This window comes from Bombina bombina, chromosome 2 (assembly GCF_027579735.1).
Source record: "Bombina bombina isolate aBomBom1 chromosome 2, aBomBom1.pri, whole genome shotgun sequence".
NCBI lineage: Eukaryota > Metazoa > Chordata > Amphibia > Anura > Bombinatoridae > Bombina > Bombina bombina.
In genome coordinates this window covers 927292866-927312386 of record NC_069500.1, presented here as the reverse complement: position 1 = coordinate 927312386, position 19521 = coordinate 927292866, and the positions used below count along the sequence as shown (strand labels likewise).

Sequence of the window (19521 nt, the reverse complement as noted above, 5' to 3'; positions counted from 1 at the left end):
CATAACCATAAAACACAATACCATATGCAGGAGTTCATTGGAGTGAAGCAGCTGGTGTTGTGCACAGACCAACTAATTGATTAATCGATTATGAGATTCGTTGACAACTATTTTCATAATAGATTATTATCGATTATGACGATTAGTTGTTGCAGCTCTAAAAATCACATTGTAAAGCAAAAAGCTCAGAAACTCTGCGAGCAGAAATAGCAACCAAAAATAAAACTTTCCAAGATAATAACTTAATATCTATGGAATGCATAGGTTCAAACGGAACCCCTTGAAGAACATTAAGAACTAAATTTAAACTCCAAGGAGGAGCAATTGGTCTAAACACAGGTCTGATTCTAGCCAGAGCCTGACAAAAAGATTGAACATCTGCCAGACGCTTGTGTAGCAAAATAGACAAAGCAGAAATCTGCCCCTTTAAGGAACTTGCTGACAACCCTTTCTCCAATACTTCTTGGAGAAAAGATAAAATCCTGGGAATCCGAACCTTACTCCATGAGTAACCCTTGGATTCGCACCAATAAAGATATTTACGCCATATCTTATGGTAAATCTTTCTAGTAACAGGCTTACGTGCCTGAATAAAGGTATCAATGACAGCATCAGAAAACCCTCTCTTAGATAAAATTAAGCGTTCAATCTCCAAGCAGTCAGCTGCAGAGAAATTAGATTTGGATGATGGAAGGGACCATGAATGAGAAGGTCCTGCCTCAATGTAAGCCTCCACGGTGGCAGAGAGGACATGTCCACCAGATCGGCATACCAAGTCCTGCGAGGCCACGCAGGAGCGATGAGAATCACTGAAGCCCTCTTCGGTTTGATCCGAGCGATCACCCAGGGAAGGAGAGCAAACGGTGGAAACACATAAGCTAGGTTGAACGACCAAGGCACTGCCAAGGCATCTATCAGTTCGGCCTGAGGATCCCTGGACCTGGATCCGTATATCGGGAGCTTGGCATTCTGACGAGATGCCATAAGATCCAGCTCTGGTCTGCCCCACCTGAGAATCAGGGTGGTAAAGACCTCCGGATGGAGTTCCCGATCCCCCAATGAAACGTCTGTCTGCTCAGAAAATCCGCTTCCCAGTTGTCCACTCCTGGGATGTAGATTGCTGACAGATAACAAGAGTGAGCCTCCGCCCACCAAATTATCTTGGATACTTCTGCCATCGTTAAGGAACTCCTTGTTCCTCCCTGATGATTGATGTAAGCCACAGTCGTGATGTTGTCCAACTGAAATCGGATGAATTTGGCCGAAGCCAACTGAGGCCAAGCCTGAAGCGCACTGAATATTGCTCTCAACTCCAGAATATTGATTGGAAGTAGAGACTCAGACCGAGTCCACACACCCTGAGTCTTCAGGGAATTCCAGACTGCACCCCATCCTAGTAGACTGGCGTCTGCTGTCACTATCACCCATGAGGGTCTGCGGAAGCACGTCCCTTGGGACAGATGATCCAGCGACAACCACCAAAGAAGAGAGTCTCTCGTCTCCTGATCCAGATCTATCTGAGGAGACAAATTTGCATAATCTCCATTCCACTGCCTGAGCATGCTCAGTTGTAGCGGTCTGAGATGAAAACAAGCAAACGGAATGATGTCCATTGCCGCCACCATCAATCCAATTACATCCATGCACTGAGCCACTGATGGCCGAGGATTAGACTGAATGGCTCGACAGGTATTCAGAATCTTTAATTTTCTGACTTCCGTCAAGAAGATTTTCGTGGATATAGAATCTATTAGAGTTCCCAGGAAAGGAACCCTTGTCTGTGCAATTAGTAAACTCTTTTCTATATTCACCTTCCACCCGTGAGTCCTCAGAAAGGACAGAACCATGTCTGTATGAGATTTTGCTTGTTGATAAGACGCCTGAATCAGAATATCGTCCAGATAAGGCGCCACTGCAATGCCCCGCGGTCTGAGAACCACCAGTAGAGACCCTAGAACCTTCGTGAAGATCCTGGGTGCTGTGGCCAGCCCGAAAGGAAGAGCCACAAACTGAAAATGTTTGTCCAGGAAGGCAAACCTTAGAAACTGGTGATGATCTTTGTGGATAGGAATATGAAGATATGCATCCTTTAAGTCCACGGTAGTCATATATTGACCCTCTTGGATCAATGGAAGAATTGTCCGAATAGTCTCCATCTTGAAGGATGGCACTCTGAGAAACTTGTTTAGACTCTTGAGATCTAAAATGGGTCGAAACGTTCCCTCTTTTTTGGGAACCACGAAAAGATTTGAGTAAAAACCCTGCCCCTGTATTGGAACGGGACGAATTACACCCATAGTAGAGAGGTCTTTTACACAACGTAAGAACGCCTCTCCTTTTTATCTGGTCTACAGACAATCGTGAAAGAAGAAACCTCCCCCTTGGGAGAGAATTTTTGAATTCCAGTCAATACCCTTGGGACACGATTTCCAGTGTCCAGGGAACCTGAACGTCTCTTATCCAAGCCTGGACAAAGTGAGAAAGTCTGCCCCCTACTAGATCCGGTCCCGGATCTGGAGCCGCCCCTCCGTGCTGTCTTGGGAGCATCAGCGGGCTTCTTGGGTTGTTTACCCTTGTTCCAAGCCTGGTTGGGTCTCCAGATGGACTTGGCTTGTGCAAAATTCCCTTCCTGTTTGGCGGAAGAAGAAGAAGAAGTGGGGACTCCCTTGAAATTCCGAAAGGAACGAAAATGATTCTGTTTACCCCTTTGTTTAGCTGCTTTATCCTGAGGTAGGAGATGACCCTTACCTCACGTAATGTCAGAAATGATTTCTTTCAAGTCCGGCCCGAATAGGGTCTTTTCCTTTTAAACTACCACAGTTTGTCTAGGAGCAGGTCAATGCAGTTCTAATGCACTCCCTCTTGTTACACCTTTCTCCAATATGTGTAATCAAACCAGTTAACAAACAAAAAAGAGATTGAGGGATGCGCCCAATCGGGCTAATTGCTCTGAATATACCAATACATTTGTCCAAATTGGAGTCACAACTCTATCAACCCGTGTAAAATCCACAAGTGGACAGTCAAAAAAAGTGTATTACAGATGAAAAGTAATCCAGCCAACAGGAATAGATTAATAATTAATCCTTAATATTTATTCATATAAAACAAAATGAACATAAATAACGTAGCAAATATATCAGACACCGGTGTCATTTAAAACTAATAGTTCTAATGCTGTAAATGCACTCTTACATAAAAACAATTCATTCAAAATTGGTTATTTGTTAATTGATATCAATTTAAAGATTTGTAAAAAATCTAATTTATTGTGAACAAATAACCAATTGTGAATGAATTGTTTTTATGTAAGAGTGCATTTACAGCATTAGAACTATTAGTTTTAAATGACACCAGTGTCTGATATATTTGCTACGTTATTTATGTTCATTTTTTTTTATATGAATATTAAGGGTTAATTATTAATCTATTCCTGTTGGCTGGATTACTTTTCATCTGTAATCCACTTTTTTGACTGTCCACTTGTGGATTTTACACGGGTTGATAGAGTTGTGACTCCAATTTGGACAAATTTATTGGTATATTCAGAGCAGTTAGCCCGATTGGGCGCATCCTTCAATCTCTTTCCTTTGAAAGGAATAGCCAAAATCTTTGATTTAGAGGACACATCAGCAGACCAAGATTTTAACCATAAAGCTCTACGCGCTAAAATGGCAAAACCTGCATTCTTAGCCGCCAACTTAGCAATCTGAAAGGCGGCATCTGTAATAAAAGAATTAGCCAGCTTAAGGGCCTTAATTCTACCTAGTATTTCCTCTAAAGGAGTCTTGGTCTTAAGAGATTCCTCTAAGGCGTCAAACCAAAAGGCAGCCGCAGTTGTAACTGGTACAATACAAGCCGTTGGTTGTAATAGAAAACCCTGATGAATAAATAACTTTTTTAGAAGACCCTCCAACTTCTTATCCATAGGATCTTTGAAAGCACAACTATCCTCAATAGGAATAGTTGTACGCTTGGCCAGGGTAGATATAGCTCCCTCCACCTTAGGGACTGTTTGCCAAGAATCCCGAACAGAGTCGGCTATAGGATACATTTTTTTAAAATTAGGAGAAGGTGAGAACGGGATACCCGGTCTTTCCCATTCCCGCATAATAATATCCGAAATTCTCTTAGGAACCAGAAACACATCAGAATAAGCAGGGACCTCTAAGTATTTGTCCATCTTACACAAATTCTCTGGTGGTACCACAATAGAGTCACAGTCATCCAGAGTCGCTAAAACCTCTCGAAGTAACAGTCGGAGGTGTTCAAGCTTAAATCTAAAGGACATGACGTCCGAGTCTGTCTGAGGTAACACACTCCCCGAGTCAGAAAGTTCCCCCTCAGACAGAAGTTCCTTACCCCCCAAATCAGATCCCTGGGAAGGTACATCGGAGACAGCCATCAAAGCCTCAGAAGTCGCAGGAACCACCGTGGTTTCAGACCTGCTGCGTTTGCCCTGTAACACTGGCAACTTGGATAAAACTTCTGTAAGGGTGGATGACATAACTACAGCCATATCCTGCAGAGTAAATGAAGTGGACGCAGTTTAAGAACATGGCGTCACTTGAGTGGGCGTTGAGGGCTGTGACGCTTGGGCGAAAGAGTTGGCATACCCTGAGTCTCATCAGTCTGAGAAACATTGTGAGCTGTATTTTTATTAAGGAAAATCTGCTCTCTACATTGTAATGCCCTCTCAGTGCATGATGGGCAAAAAGTAAGTGGGGGTTCCACATTGCCATTTAAACACATGGAACAAGTACTGGCATCAAGGTCATCCATTATGATAAACAAAAAGTTATTGAAACCTATAATAAATTCTTTATATAGTAATGCAAAATAATGATACTGTGTCTTTAAGAAAAATTTAAAAAAATTTTGTCTAGGACACAGCGCTATAAAAATGCAATATTTTTGACTTTGAAAACAAACAACTACGTTTTGTAGTGAATCCCAGAAGTAGTTAACTAATTTGGGGCCGTAATATAAAACTCTTAACAATAAAGACACCTCGCCACAGCTCTGCTGCAGCGCCTACCTGCTCCCTATGACCCGACCAAACGAGCCTCCTACAGCAGAGTGTCTGCACCGCTTGTACTACCCACGCGGTCTAGACAGACACCGGAGTCACCTACACTTCCGACTCCCAGAACAGCACTGCGCGGCTTGTCTTAGCGCGCGAACGAGTGCCCCAACGAAACTCCCAGGCGGCTCTGCATATTATGTTAAAAAAAAACAAAAATGGAGCCGCCGGGACAACTGCGCACCAAACACTAAACTGTGATGCACCACACCGTCTAAAAAAACACTGCAGCCAGTCCCCCTAATGCCTCCTGGTCTAATAAGCAACTCCGGATACCAGAGTAAACCGGAAGACACACAGTACAATCCCCAGCATCAGCCCGAACCTGAAGGGGTTAAGGTCTCACAAAATTACCCCCATGCCCCTTATGCAGCCCCCACAAAAGGCCCAATAAGAAAGTCAGTCCCCCAGAACCGTGTAGAAGACACACAGACATAGGAGAAAATATTGAGTATGCATAGGGAAATGACAGTCATTTCTGAGGTACTAGGTGTCACAGAAGTAATAGACTGCACATACCTCCATGCTGAGTAACAGCATGACTTGTCCCACACTGCTAGAGGTCCTTCTCCTCCAGGAATCTGTGGGAACAAAACTGGACCTTAGATAAAATTTGCTAAGACCATATTCAGCAGGGCAGCACACAGACTGGGAGTCACAGAAACGATCATCTTTGAATCTGAACAGCTCCCCTTGCTTTACCCTTGAGTAAAATAGTACACACCGGTACCATTTAAAAATAATAAACTCTTGATTGAAGAATCTAAACTAACACCTCACTTTACCTCTTCCTATCACTAACACAGGCAAAGAGAATGACTGGGGTGGGAGGGAAGGGAGGAGCTATATATACAGCTCTGCTGTGGTGCTCTTTGCCTCCTCCTGCTGACCAGGAGACGTAATCCCATAAGTAAGGATGAAATCTGTGGACTCATCATATCTTGTAAAAGAAATATGCTTTGAATTACAGGATATTAATATACCGCAGAAAAACGTGGCCACAACTTTTCCCGTTTACAATATGTAAATTGTGGTTTGAAAAAAATAACAGCTTTCTGTACTGAGCTGCTACAATTGCACCAAAGTGTAATATAAGGTCTCACTGTACAGAATGGGTTTACTTGGAATTTCAAGGTCTCACTGTACCAAACATGTTTACTTGAAATATCACATTTGGTGTAGTATGACCATGATATTCCAATTATCCCTGCAAAGGACTTAAACACATTGTTTAAGGGACAGTCTACTTGAAAATTGTTATTGTTTAAAAAGATAGATAATCCCTTTATTAACCATTCCCCAGTTTTGCATAACCAGCAGACTGCCCCCTTCTCTCAGCTCTTTTGACAGACTTGCATTTTACCCAATCAGTGCTAACACCATGGGAGAGAGCACAATGTTATCTTGGTGGCTCACTTTAACTAGCAATGTCTAACTGTGAAAAACTGTTAAAATGTACTGCGATAAGAGGCGGCCTTCAAGGGCTTAAAAAATTTGCATTTGAGCCTAGCTAGGTTTAGCTTTCAACAAAGAATAGCTAGTGAACAAAGCAAATTTGATGATAAACGTAAATTGTTTTTTTGTTTAAAATGGAATGCCCTATCTGAATCAGGAAAGTGTAATTTTGACTTGACTGTCCCTTTAAAGCCCCACTCAGGAGCTGCAATAGCCTCTGAGCCAATCAGCAGTGTTACAACCCAGCTGTGTGACTGAAGCTGCTGATTGGCTCACTGGCTCTCAAGTGGTTCTTTAACTATATATATATATATATATAGTTGCAGGGTTCAAAGTGCTAAAATGACATGCTCAAAGAAATGACCCTTTAATACACTGTTTCTGCATCAATCCATATCTCTTTTGTGTGTAATACTGCTTTTCTGTGTCCCACCATGTCTCAAGTCTAAAGCCATTAAAAACAATAACCCTAATAAGATGCAGGATAACCCATAACATTTTATCTCCATGCACACCTATTACTTATGTGAGATTTTGGTGCATTATATGACACATTTGACCATCTCACATTTTGTTTCAACAAAAGTATCTTTCCACATTTTGTATAAACTAGTCTGTATCATATAGAAAACAAAAATGTGTACAAAACACAAGAGAACAGGGTATACTAAATAGCACTCATTAACAACTATCACCACCAGGGTATAAATTGCAATAAAAACCAATACAAAAGCTAATAATCCATGGTTGTGGAGAAATACAGCAGTAAAACGTAACTTTTATTACAGCCAATTAAAAATGGCACAATAACAAGTAAAAGAAAAGTAGATTGTATATCAACTTTATTAGTTTAGTGTTACTGTGTTTGTCCAGTAATATCACACTAAGTTGCACACTATTGTGTGAATAACCAATGTGTCTCAATCTAGTAACACTATAAAATGTCACCACTATAGGTAAATAATTGGAGCACTGGAATCACTTTGAAATCAGCCACTTGTCAGATATAAAGTTAAACAGAAGGCAAGGGCCTTTAAAGGGACATTAAAACACTTTGAGATGGTAATATAAAATGATAAATCGTATATATAAAAAAACTCTGCAATATACTTTCATTATTTATTTTGTGCCCTTTCCCTGTAATTCCATTCTGAAATTGTGAGCTTTTTAGTTCCTGTTAGAAATGGAAGTGCAGAACCCTGTTATGTTCCACACAGCCTTTGGCTGCACACTCTAGTGACCTATTTATAACTGTCCCTAATTGGCCACAGCAGAGAAGGTAACCTAAGTTACAACATGGCAGCTCCCATTGTTTTATAGGCACTAAAGCTTTACACTTATTTTTTCAATATTTAAACAGCTAATTAAACTTTAAAAAATACATCTAGATGTTATTCTCTGCCTAATCTTTTCTTTCAATGTAATGTCCCTTTAATAAAGCCTTCAGGCAAAACATTTAGGGGAAGAGGGATTCATGGGGTCCTTATTTTCATTCAATAATAGTGTTTTCACAGCGAGGTTTGCACAGTAGCTCAGCACTTGCTAGATTCTACAAAAAATTTTAAGCCACGTTAGTGAGGATCATAAATCATTGATATTGAGATCACACGCAGCCTCTTCACGATAGCAGGGTGTTTATACGGCATATGCCGTTTATTTGGATACCTCACTCTTATATAGTGAGCCCTATTTTATAAGCAGTGATGTGATAATATTTACACAGGTGATTAACGTGTCAGAGTAGCCTACAATATGTATAGTTGCTTGATACATGTGTGTTTATATGAGATGCTTAGACTGATACTCTGTACCATTTCTGGAACTAGCCGCTCTGCTTTTTTATTTGGTCACATATCCAATAAACACACATTTTGTAACTAGATGGTACCATTTATTATTGATAAACATTTTGCCCGATGCAGAGAGAGACACTCTCTTTGCGTGCACGGGGAGGGAGCGGGTGGGAACCATTACACTATGGAACAGTGTGTTTTACATTTAGAGGGAGAGAGGGGGAATACAAATTTAAAAAAAGTTAATCTAAGTGATCTGGGAGGGGGTGGGGGTTTAGTCTTGGGGGGGGGAGCGACACTACAGAAAAGTGGGGGGAAAAATAAAAAAATATACATTTTTTTTGTAAACTGGGTACTGGCAGACAGCTGCCAATATCCAAGATGGCTCCCAATAATATAGAGGGGGAGGGTTAGAGAGCTGTTTGGGGGGGGGGATCAGGGAGGTTTGGGGCTAAGAGGGATCCTACACAGCAGCATATGTAAATATGCTATATATATACACATATAAAAAAAAATAGATACCTTTTATTTTAGTACTGGTAGACTTTCTGCCAGTACTTAAGATGGCGGGGACAATTGAGGGGTGGGGGAGGGAAGAGAGCTGTTTGGGAGGGATCAGGGGGTCTGATGTGTCAGGTGGGAAGCTGATCTCTACACTAAAGCTAAAATTAACCCTGCAAGCTCCCTACAAGATCCCTAATTAACCCCTTCACTGCTAGACATAAAACATGTGTGATGTGCAGCGGCATTTAGCAGCCTTCTAATTACCAAAAAGCATTGCCAAAGCCATATATGTCTGCTATTTCTGAACAAAGGGGATCCCAGAGAAGCATTTACAACCATTTGTGCCATAATTGCACAAGCTGTTTAATTTCAGTGAGAAACCTAAAGTTTGATCGCATTTGGCGGTGAAATGGTGGCATGAAATATACCAAAATGGGCCTAGATCAATACTTTGGGATGTCTTCTAAAAAAAATAATATATACATGTCAATGGATATTCAGGTATTCCTGACAGATATCAGGGTTCCAATGTAACTAGCGCTCATTTAGAAAAAAAGTTGTTTTGAAATAGCAAAGTGCTACTTGTATTTATTGCCCTATAACTTGCAAAAAAAGCAAAGAACATGTTAACATTGGGTATTTCTAAACTCAGGAAAAAATTTAGAAACTATTTAGCATGGTTGTTTTTTGGTGGTTGTAGATGTGTAACAGATTTTGGGGGTCAAAGTTAGAAAAAGTGTTTTTTTTTTCATTTTTTCCCTCATATTTTATATTTTTAATAGTAAATTATAAGATATGATGAAAATAATGGTATCTTTAGAAAGTCCATTTAGTGGCGAGAAAGACGGTATATAATATGTGGGGGTACAGTAAATGAGTAAGAGGAAAATTACAGCTAAACACAAACACCACAGAAATGTAAAAATAGCCCTGGAAAGAAATTGAAAAATGGCCTTGGTCCTTAAGGGGTTAAAAGGGACACTGAACCCAATTTTTTTTTCTTTCGTGATTCAGATAGAGCATGAAATTTTAAGCAACTTTCTATTTTACTCCTATCATCACATTTTCTTTATTCTCTTGGTATCTTTATTTGAAATGCAAGAATGTAAGTTTAGATGCCGGCCCATTTTTGGTGAACAACCTGGGTTGTTCTTGCTGATTGGTGGATAAATTAATCCACCAATAAAAAAGTGCTGTCCAGAGTTCTAAACCCCCCAAAAAAAGTTTAGATGCATTCTTTTTCAAATAAAGATAGCAAGAGAACGAAGAAAAAATTGATAATAGGAGTAAATTAGAAAGTTGCTTAAAATTGCATGCTCTATCTGAATCACGAAAGAAAAAATTTGGGTTCAGTGTCCCTTTAAGTTTACTTTGATTATTTATGTTCTAATTAATAAAGAAATTGCTCATCTTGTCTTCTGTTTAACTTTATATCTGACAAGTGGCTGATTTCAAAGTGATTCCAATACTCCAATGATTAACCTATAGTGCTGACATTTTATAGTGTTACTAGATTGAGACACATTGGTTATTCACACCATAGTGTGCAACGTATTGTGATATTAGTGGACACACATAGTAACACTAAACTAATAAAGTTGATATACAATCTACTTTTCTTTTATTTGTTATTTTCCCGTTTTTAATTTGTTTTAATAAAAGTTAAAGGGACACTAAACCCAAATTAACAGAGCCTGCAATTGTAAGCAACTTTCTAATTTACTCATATTATCAAATTTTCTTCGTTCTCTTGCTATCTTTATTTAAAAAGCAGGAATGTGATGCATAGGAGCCGGCCCATTTTTGGTTGAGAACCTGGGTTATGCTTGCTTATTGGTGGGTAAATGTAAGCCTCCAATAAGCAAACACTATTCATGGTGCTGAACCTAAAACGGGCTGGCGGCTAAGAGTTACATTCCTGCTTTAAAAAAAAAAAAAATAGCAAGAGAACAAAAAAAATTGATAATAGGAGTAAATTAGAAAGTTGCTTAAAATGTCATGCTCTATCTGAATCATGAAAGAAAAAAATTGGGTTCAGTGTCCCTTTACGTTTTACTTCTATATCTCTGCACAATCATGGATTATGTGATTTTTGTATTATTATTGCTATTTATACCCTGGTGGTGATAGTTGTTTATGAATGCTATTTAGTATACCCTGTTTTCTTGTGTTTTGTACACATTTTTGTTTTCCTAGTTAGGGCTAGTTTCCATTGAGGTGGTAAAATTTGGAAACCAGTAGCAAAACCATTTATCTCCATTAAAGTCTATTGAGAATTTTTATATTACCACCAGTTTCCAAACTTTACCACCTCAATAGTAACTTGCCCTTAATCGGTATACAGCACCGTTTCCCCACTTATTGATCACATAACGTGAGACTAAATAAATTAGAAGGCGATTATCAACAGTAGTGCCATTATTTCTCTCCTCCTTTTTTTATACAAATAGTCTGTATCATATAAAAAAAAAAAAAAAAAATGAAGTTAAGAATGTCAGTAAGAACTTACCTCCGACAAGTTGCCTTCCATGGAGTATCCAAACAAAAGTTTCTGTGCTTCTATACTTCCTGAAGAATAAATATATACCTTCATGCCTGCTGCTCTCCATGTTTTGATAGCTGGGACTATGTCCTCATAGACCCTGAAGTAGACATTTTCTAATATTAAAAGTCTATATTTAAAAAAAAACAACATCATTTATGCTAACCAGATAAATTCCTTTCCTTCCTGGCAGGGAGAGTCCACAACTTAATTCCTTACTGTTGGGAAATACAACACCTGGCCACCAGGAGGAGGCAAAGACACCCCAGCCAAAGGCTTAAATATCCATCCCACTTCCCCTATCTCCAAGTCATTCTGCCGAGGGAACAAGGAAAAATAGGAGAAACATCAGGGTATAAAAGGTGCCAGAAGAAAAAATATAAAAAAGGGAGCCGTCCATCAAAAAAAAAAAAAGAAAAAAATTATTATGGGCGGGGTCGTGGACTCTTCCTGCCAGGAAGGAAAGGAATTTATCTGGTAAGCATAAATTATGTTTTCCTTCCATAAGGCAGAGAGAGTCCACAACTTCATTCCTTACTGTTGGGAAAACTATACCCAAGCTCCAGAGGACACATATAATAAATAACGGGAGGGAAAAGAAAAAAAGGTTGGGCCCTATTCTGAGGGCACCACAGCCAGCAAAACTTTTCTCCCGAAAGCTGCTTCAGCCGAAGCAAACACATCAAATTTGTAAAATTTAGAAAAAAGTGTGTAAGGAGGACCAGGTAGCCGCCTTACAAATCTGATTCATTGAGGCTTGGTTCTTAAAAGCCCAAGAGGAAGCCACTGCTCTAGTGCAGTGCTTTCCAAACTGTGTGTTGTGACACATTAGTGTGTCGGCAGCAGTGTGTAGGAGTGTCCCTGCTTCAGCACCATTTATTTAAAAATTTAAAATGTTTTTTTTTTTAAATAATTTTTGTTTTCCGACTTTCCGCCTGCACGCTACGCATAACACGTGATTGATACCTAGTGGGTTACAGATCACCTTAACCTATTGGCACAGCACAGCAGGAACTGAAACTACTCCCATTGGCGGCACATTGGCTCCTGACTGCACGTGTAGTCTCCTCAATCGGCTCGTGACTGCACGTGTATTCAGTGAGTTGGACAGCAGTGTGTTTGCAGCCCGGGCAATAGTCAGTCAGACTCGCAGAGCTCTGAGGGCGGCAGCTTAAACGCTGAGCTGAAGTGTTGTTTCTTATGCAGCTAGCTCCCAGCAGTGCATTGCTGCTCCTGCTATGGATATATGGATAGAAGGTGGAATCTTAAAAATGCTTGATGATGAAATTCGAGTGTCTCTATCTAATATTCCATCAAATATTCAGAAACTGTGTTCATCCCATTAACCTCATACATCCCATTAAAATATTAAGTAGCTATTGGAGATATTAAACTTTTTTTTTTTTTTTTTTTAATTCTTGCACATACTGTTACTTGTAAATACATTTCGTTATATAATATATGCATTTGTCCTTATCTCTTAAAACAAGTTAGTTTAACCTTCTGTTTTCTAGTACAACTGAATAACTATGTCGCAAAATGATGTAGGTCTAAAAAGTCTGTTACCAACAGAAAAAGTTTGGAAAGCTCTGCTCTAGTGGAATGAGCCGTTATTCTCTCAGGAGGCTGTCGTCCCGCTGTCTCATAAGCTAAGCGGATGACACTGCTCAAACAGAAAAATAGAGAAGTCGCAGTAGCCTTCTGTCCCTTACGCTTCCCCGCATAGATGACAAACAAAGAGGAAGATTGTCCGAGTTCCTTAGTATCCTGAAGATAGAACTTCAAGGCACAAACCACATCTAGATTAGGACACAAGGAAGGAACAAAAATTTCTTGATTAATATTACGATTCTACACCACCTTAGGGAAGAACCCTAGTTTAGTGCGTAAAACCGCCTTATCAGCATTAAAAACCAGATAAGGGGATCACATTGTAAAGCAGAAATCTTAGAAATAGCCAACAAAATAAGAACCTTCTAAGATAACAATTTAATGTCAACAGTATGCATAGGCTCAAACGGAGCCTGCTGCAAAACACTAAGAACAAGATTTAGGCTCCAAGGCGGAGCCCCTGATCTAAACACGGGTCTGATCCTAGCCAGAGCCTTAACAAAGGACTGAACATCCAGAAGCTCAGCCAAACTTTTGTGCAGTAACACCGACAGGGCCAATATCTGTTCCTTTAGGGAACTAGCAGATAGACCCTTCTCCAGTCCATCCTGGAGAAAAGTTAAAATTCTGGCAACCTTAACCTTATGCCAGGAAAAGCCACTCTCTTCACACCAGTACAAGTAAGTCCTCCACACTTTATGGTAGATACGACGAGTAACTGGCTTACGAGCTTGAACCAGAGTGTCGATAACACTCTCAGAAAACCCTCTCTTGGGTAAGACTAAGAGTTCAATCTCCACACAGTCAGCCTCAGAGAATCTAGATTTTGATGAAGGAAGGGACCCTGTATCAGCAGATCTCTGCGACAAGGTAACCTCCACCGAGATGAGGACATCCCCACCAGATCCGCAGACCACGTCTGAATCACAGATGCTCGCTCCTGCTTGATGCGAGCTGCCACATGAGGAAGAAGCGGTAATGGAGAAAAACAGAATTTATGTTTACCTGATAAATTACTTTCTCCAACGGTGTGTCCGGTCCACGGCGTCATCCTTACTTGTGGGATATTCTCTTCCCCAACAGGAAATGGCAAAGAGCCCAGCAAAGCTGGTCACATGATCCCTCCTAGGCTCCGCCTTCCCCAGTCATTCGACCGACGTAAAGGAGGAATATTTGCATAGGAGAAATCATATGATACCGTGGTGACTGTAGTTAAAGAAAATAAATCATCAGACCTGATTAAAAAACCAGGGCGGGCCGTGGACCGGACACACCGTTGGAGAAAGTAATTTATCAGGTAAACATAAATTCTGTTTTCTCCAACATAGGTGTGTCCGCTCCACGGCGTCATCCTTACTTGTGGGAACCAATACCAAAGCTTTAGGACACGGATGATGGGAGGGAGCAAATCAGGTCACCTAGATGGAAGGCACCACGGCTTGCAAAACCTTTCTCCCAAAAATAGCCTCAGAAGAAGCAAAAGTATCAAATTTGTAAAATTTAGTAAAAGTGTGCAGTGAAGACCAAGTCGCTGCCTTACATATCTGATCAACAGAAGCCTCGTTCTTGAAGGCCCATGTGGAAGCCACGGCCCTAGTGGAATGAGCTGTGATTCTTTCAGGAGGCTGCCGTCCGGCATCTCATAAGCCAATCTGATGATGCTTTTAAGCCAAAAAGAGAGAGAGGTAGAAGTTGCTTTTTGACCTCTCCTTTTACCAGAATAAACAACAAACAAGGAAGATGTTTGTCTGAAATCCTTTGTAGCATCTAAATAGAATTTTAGAGCACGAACTACATCCAAATTGTGCAACAAACGTTCCTTCTTTGAAACTGGATTCGGACACAAAGAAGGCACGACTATCTCCTGGTTAATGTTTTTGTTAGAAACAACTTTCGGAAGAAATCCAGGTTTAGTACGCAAAACCACCTTATCTGCATGGAACACCAGATAAGGAGGAGAACACTGCAGAGCAGATAACTCTGAAACTCTTCTAGCAGAAGAAATTGCGACCAAAAACAAAACTTTCCAAGATAATAACTTGATATCAACGGAATGTAGGGGTTCAAACGGAACCCCCTGAAGAACTGAAAGAACTAAATTGAGACTCCAAGGAGGAGTCAATGGTTTGTAAACAGGCTTGATTCTAACCAGAGCCTGAACAAAAGCTTGAACATCTGGCACAGCCGCCAGCTTTTTGTGAAGTAAAACAGATAAAGCAGAAATCTGTCCCTTCAAAGAACTTGCAGATAATCCTTTCTCCAAACCTTCTTGAAGAAAGGATAGAATCTTAGGAATTTTTATCTTGTTCCATGGGAATCCTTTAGATTCACACCAACAGATATATTTCTTCCATATTTTATGGTAGATTTTTCTAGTTACAGGCTTTCTGGCCTGAACAAGAGTATCAATGACAGAATCTGAGAACCCTCGCTTTGATAAAATCAAGCGTTCAATCTCCAAGCAGTCAGTTGGAGTGAGGCCAGATTCGGATGTTCGAACGGACCTTGAACAAGAAGGTCCTGTCTCAAAGGTAGCTTCCATGGTGGAGCCGATGACCTATTCACCAGATCTGCATACCAAGTCCTGCGTGGCCATCAAGATCACCGATGCCCTCTCCTGATTGATCCTGGCTACCAGCATGGGGATGAGAGGAAACGGTGGGAATACATAAGCTAGGTTGAAGGTCCAAGGTGCTACTAGTGCATCTACTAGAGTCGCCTTGGGATCCCTGGATCTGGACCCGTAGCAAGGAACCTTGAAGTTCTGACGAGAGGCCATCAGATCCATGTCTGGAATGCCCCACAATTGAGTTATTTGGGCAAAGATTTCCGGATGGAGTTCCCACTCCCCCGGATGAAATGTCTGACGACTCAGAAAATCCGCTTCCCAATTTTCCACTCCTGGGATGTGGATTGCATTTTGGTCACTTCTTCCATCGCCAGGGAACTCCTTGTTCCCCCCTGATGGTTGATATACGCAACAGTCGTCATGTTGTCTGATTGAAACCGTATGAATTTGGCCTTTGCTAGCTGAGGCCAAGCCTTGAGAGCATTGAATATCGCTCTCAGTTCCAGAATATTTATCGGGAGAAGAGATTCTTCCCGAGACCAAAGACCCTGAGCTTTCAGGGGTTCCCAGACCGCGCCCCAGCCCACCAGACTGGCGTCGGTCGTGACAATGACCCACTCTGGTCTGCGGAAGCTCATCCCCTGTGACAGGTTGTCCAGGGTCAGCCACCAACGGAGTGAATCTCTGGTCCTCTGATCTACTTGTATAGTCGGAGACAAGTCTGTATAATCCCCATTCCACTGACTGAGCATGCACAGTTGTAATGGTCTCAGATGAATTTGCGCAAAAGGAACTATGTCCATTGCCGCGACCATCAAACCTATTACTTCCATGCACTGCGCTATGGAAGGAAGAAGAACAGAATGAAGTACTTGACAAGAGCTTAGAAGTTTTGATTTTCTGGCCTCTGTCAGAAAAATCCTCATTTCTAAGGAGTCTATTATTGTTCCCAAGAAGGGAACTCTTGTTGACGGAGATAGAGAACTTTTTTCTACGTTCACTTTCCACCCGTGAGATCTGAGAAAGGCCAGGACAATGTCCGTATGAGCCTTTGCTTGTGGTAGGGACGACGCTTGAATCAGTATGTCGTCCAAGTAAGGTACTACTGCAATGCCCCTTGGTCGTAGCACCGCTAGAAGGGACCCTAGTACCTTTGTGAAAATTCTTGGAGCAGTGGCTAATCCGAATGGAAGTGCCACAAACTGGTAATGCTTGTCCAGAAAGGCGAACCTTAGGAACCGATGATGTTCCTTGTGGATAGGAATATGTAGATACGCATCCTTTAAATCCACCGTGGTCATGAATTGACCTTCCTGGATGGTAGGAAGAATTGTCCGAATGGTTTCCATTTTGAACGATGGAACCTTGAGAAATTTGTTTAGGATCTTGAGATCTAAGATTGGTCTGAATGTTCCCTCTTTTTTGGGAACTATGAACAGATTGGAGTAGAATCCCATCCCTTGTTCTCCTAATGGAACAGGATGAATCACTCCCATTTTTAACAGGTCTTCTACACAATGTAAGAATGCCTGTCTTTTTATGTGGTCTGAAGACAATTGAGACCTGTGGAACCTCCCCCTTGGGGGTAGCTCCTTGAATTCCAGAAGATAACCTTGGGAGACTATTTCTAGCGCCCAAGGATCCAGAACATCTCTTGCCCAAGCCTGAGCGAAGAGAGAAAGTCTGCCCCCCACCAGATCAGGTCCCGGATCGGGGGCCAACATCTCATGCTGTCTTGGTAGCAGTGGCAGGTTTCTTGGCCTGCTTACCTTTGTTCCAGCCTTGCATTGGCCTCCAGGCTGGCTTGGTTTGAGAAGTATTACCCTCTTGCTTAGAGGATGTAGAACTTGGGGCTGGTCCGTTTCTGCGAAAGGGACGAAAATTTGGTTTATTTTTAGCCTTAAAAGACCTATCCTGAGGAAGGGCGTGGCCCTTACCCCCAGTGATATCTGAAATAATCTCTTTCAAGTCAGGGCCAAACAGCGTTTTCCCCTTGAAAGGTATGTTAAGCAATTTGTTCTTGGAAGACGCATCCGCTGACCATGATTTTAGCCAAAGCGCTCTGCGCGCCACAATAGCAAACCCCGAATTTTTCGCCGCTAATCTAGCCAATTGCAAAGTGGCGTCTAAAGTAAAAGAGTTAGCCAATTTAAGAGCATGAATTCTGTCCAAAATCTCCTCATAAGAAGAATCTTTATTGAGCGACTTTTCTAGTTCATCGAACCAGAAACACGCAGCTGTAGTGACAGGAACAATGCATGAAATTGGTTGTAGAAGGTAACCTTGCTGAACAAACATCTTTTTAAGCAAACCCTCTAATTTTTTATCCATAGGATCTTTGAAAGCACAACTATCTTCTATAGGGATAGTAGTGCGTTTGTTTAGAGTAGAAACCGCCCCCTCGACCTTGGGGACTGTCTGCCATAAGTCCTTTCTGGGGTCGACCATAGGAAACAATTTCTTAAATATAGGGGGAGGGACAAAAGGTATGCCGGGCCTTTCCCATTCTTTGTTTACAATGTCCGCCACCCGCTTGGGTATAGGAAAAGCTTCGGGGGGCCCCGGGACCTCTAGGAACTTGTCCATCTTACATAATTTCTCTGGAATGACCAAATTGTCACAATCATCCAGAGTAGATAACACCTCCTTAAGCAGAGCGCGGAGATGTTCCAATTTAAATTTGAATGTAATCACATCAGGTTCAGCTTGTTGAGAAATTTTCCCTGAATCTGAAATTTCTCCCTCAGACAAAACCTCCCTGGCCCCCTCAGACTGGTGTAGGGGCATGTCAGAACCATTATCATCAGCGTCCTCATGCTCTTCAGTATTTTCTAAAACAGAGCAGTCGCGCTTTCGCTGATAAGTGGGCATTTTGGCTAAAATGTTTTTGATAGAATTATCCATTACAGCCGTTAATTGTTGCATAGTAAGGAGTATTGGCACACTAGATGTACTAGGGACCTCCTGTGTGGGCAAGACTGGCGTAGACAAAGGAGGGGATGATGCAGTACCATGCTTACTCCCCTCACTTGAGGAATCATCTTGGGCATCATTTTCTCTAAATTTTTTGTCACATACATCACATCTATTTAAATGAGAAGGAACCTTGGCTTCCTCACATACAGAACATAGTCTATCTGATAGTTCAGACATGTTAAACAGGCATAAACTTGATAACAAAGTACAAAAAACGTTTTAAAATAAAACCGTTACTGTCACTTTAAATTTTAAACTGAACACACTTTATTACTGAATATGTGAAAAAGTATGAAGGAATTGTTCAAAATTCACCAAAATTTCACCACAGTGTCTTAAAGCCTTAAAAGTATTGCACACCAAATTTGAAAGCTTTAACTCTTAAAATAACCGGAGCCGTTTTTATATTTAACCCCTATACAGTCCCTGGTATCTGCTTTGCTGAGACCCAACCAAGCCCAGAGGGGAATACGATACCAAATGACGCCTTCAGTAAGCTTTTTCTATGTATCTGAGCTCCTCACACATGCATCTGCATGCCTTGCTTCCCAAAAACAACTGCGCATTAGTGGCGCGAAAATGAGGCTCTGTCTACGATTAGAGAAGGCCCCCAGAGAAAAAGGTGTCCAATACAGTTCCTGCCGGTTATTCAACATAATTCCCAAGAATAAAATAACCCCTCAAAGCTATAAACTATTAAAAATGCTTATAAATCAATCGTTTTAGCCCAGAAAAATGTCTACCAGTCTTTAAAGCCCTTGTGAAGCCCTTTATTCTTATTTAATAAAAATGGCTTACCGGATCCCATAGGGAAAATGACAGCTTCCAGCATTACCAAGTCTTGTTAGAAATGTGTCATACCTCAAGCAGCAAAAGTCTGCTCACTGTTTCCCCCAACTGAAGTTAATTCCTCTCAACAGTCCTGTGTGGAAACAGCCATCGATTTTAGCAACGGTTGCTAAAATCATTTTCCTCTTACAAACAGAAA

At 41.1% G+C, this 19521-nt stretch overlaps 1 protein-coding gene across 1 annotated transcript in view; it reads right to left on the bottom strand.

Moving 5' to 3' along the window:
- Positions 1–19521, bottom strand: part of ENOPH1 (enolase-phosphatase 1) — a 150070-nt gene that overhangs the window by 73153 nt on the left and 57396 nt on the right. Inside the window, exon 4 of the mRNA XM_053703356.1 lies at positions 11345–11477. Within this exon, the coding sequence (XP_053559331.1) occupies positions 11345–11477 (133 nt within the window). The remainder of the gene's footprint in view (positions 1–11344; positions 11478–19521) is intronic.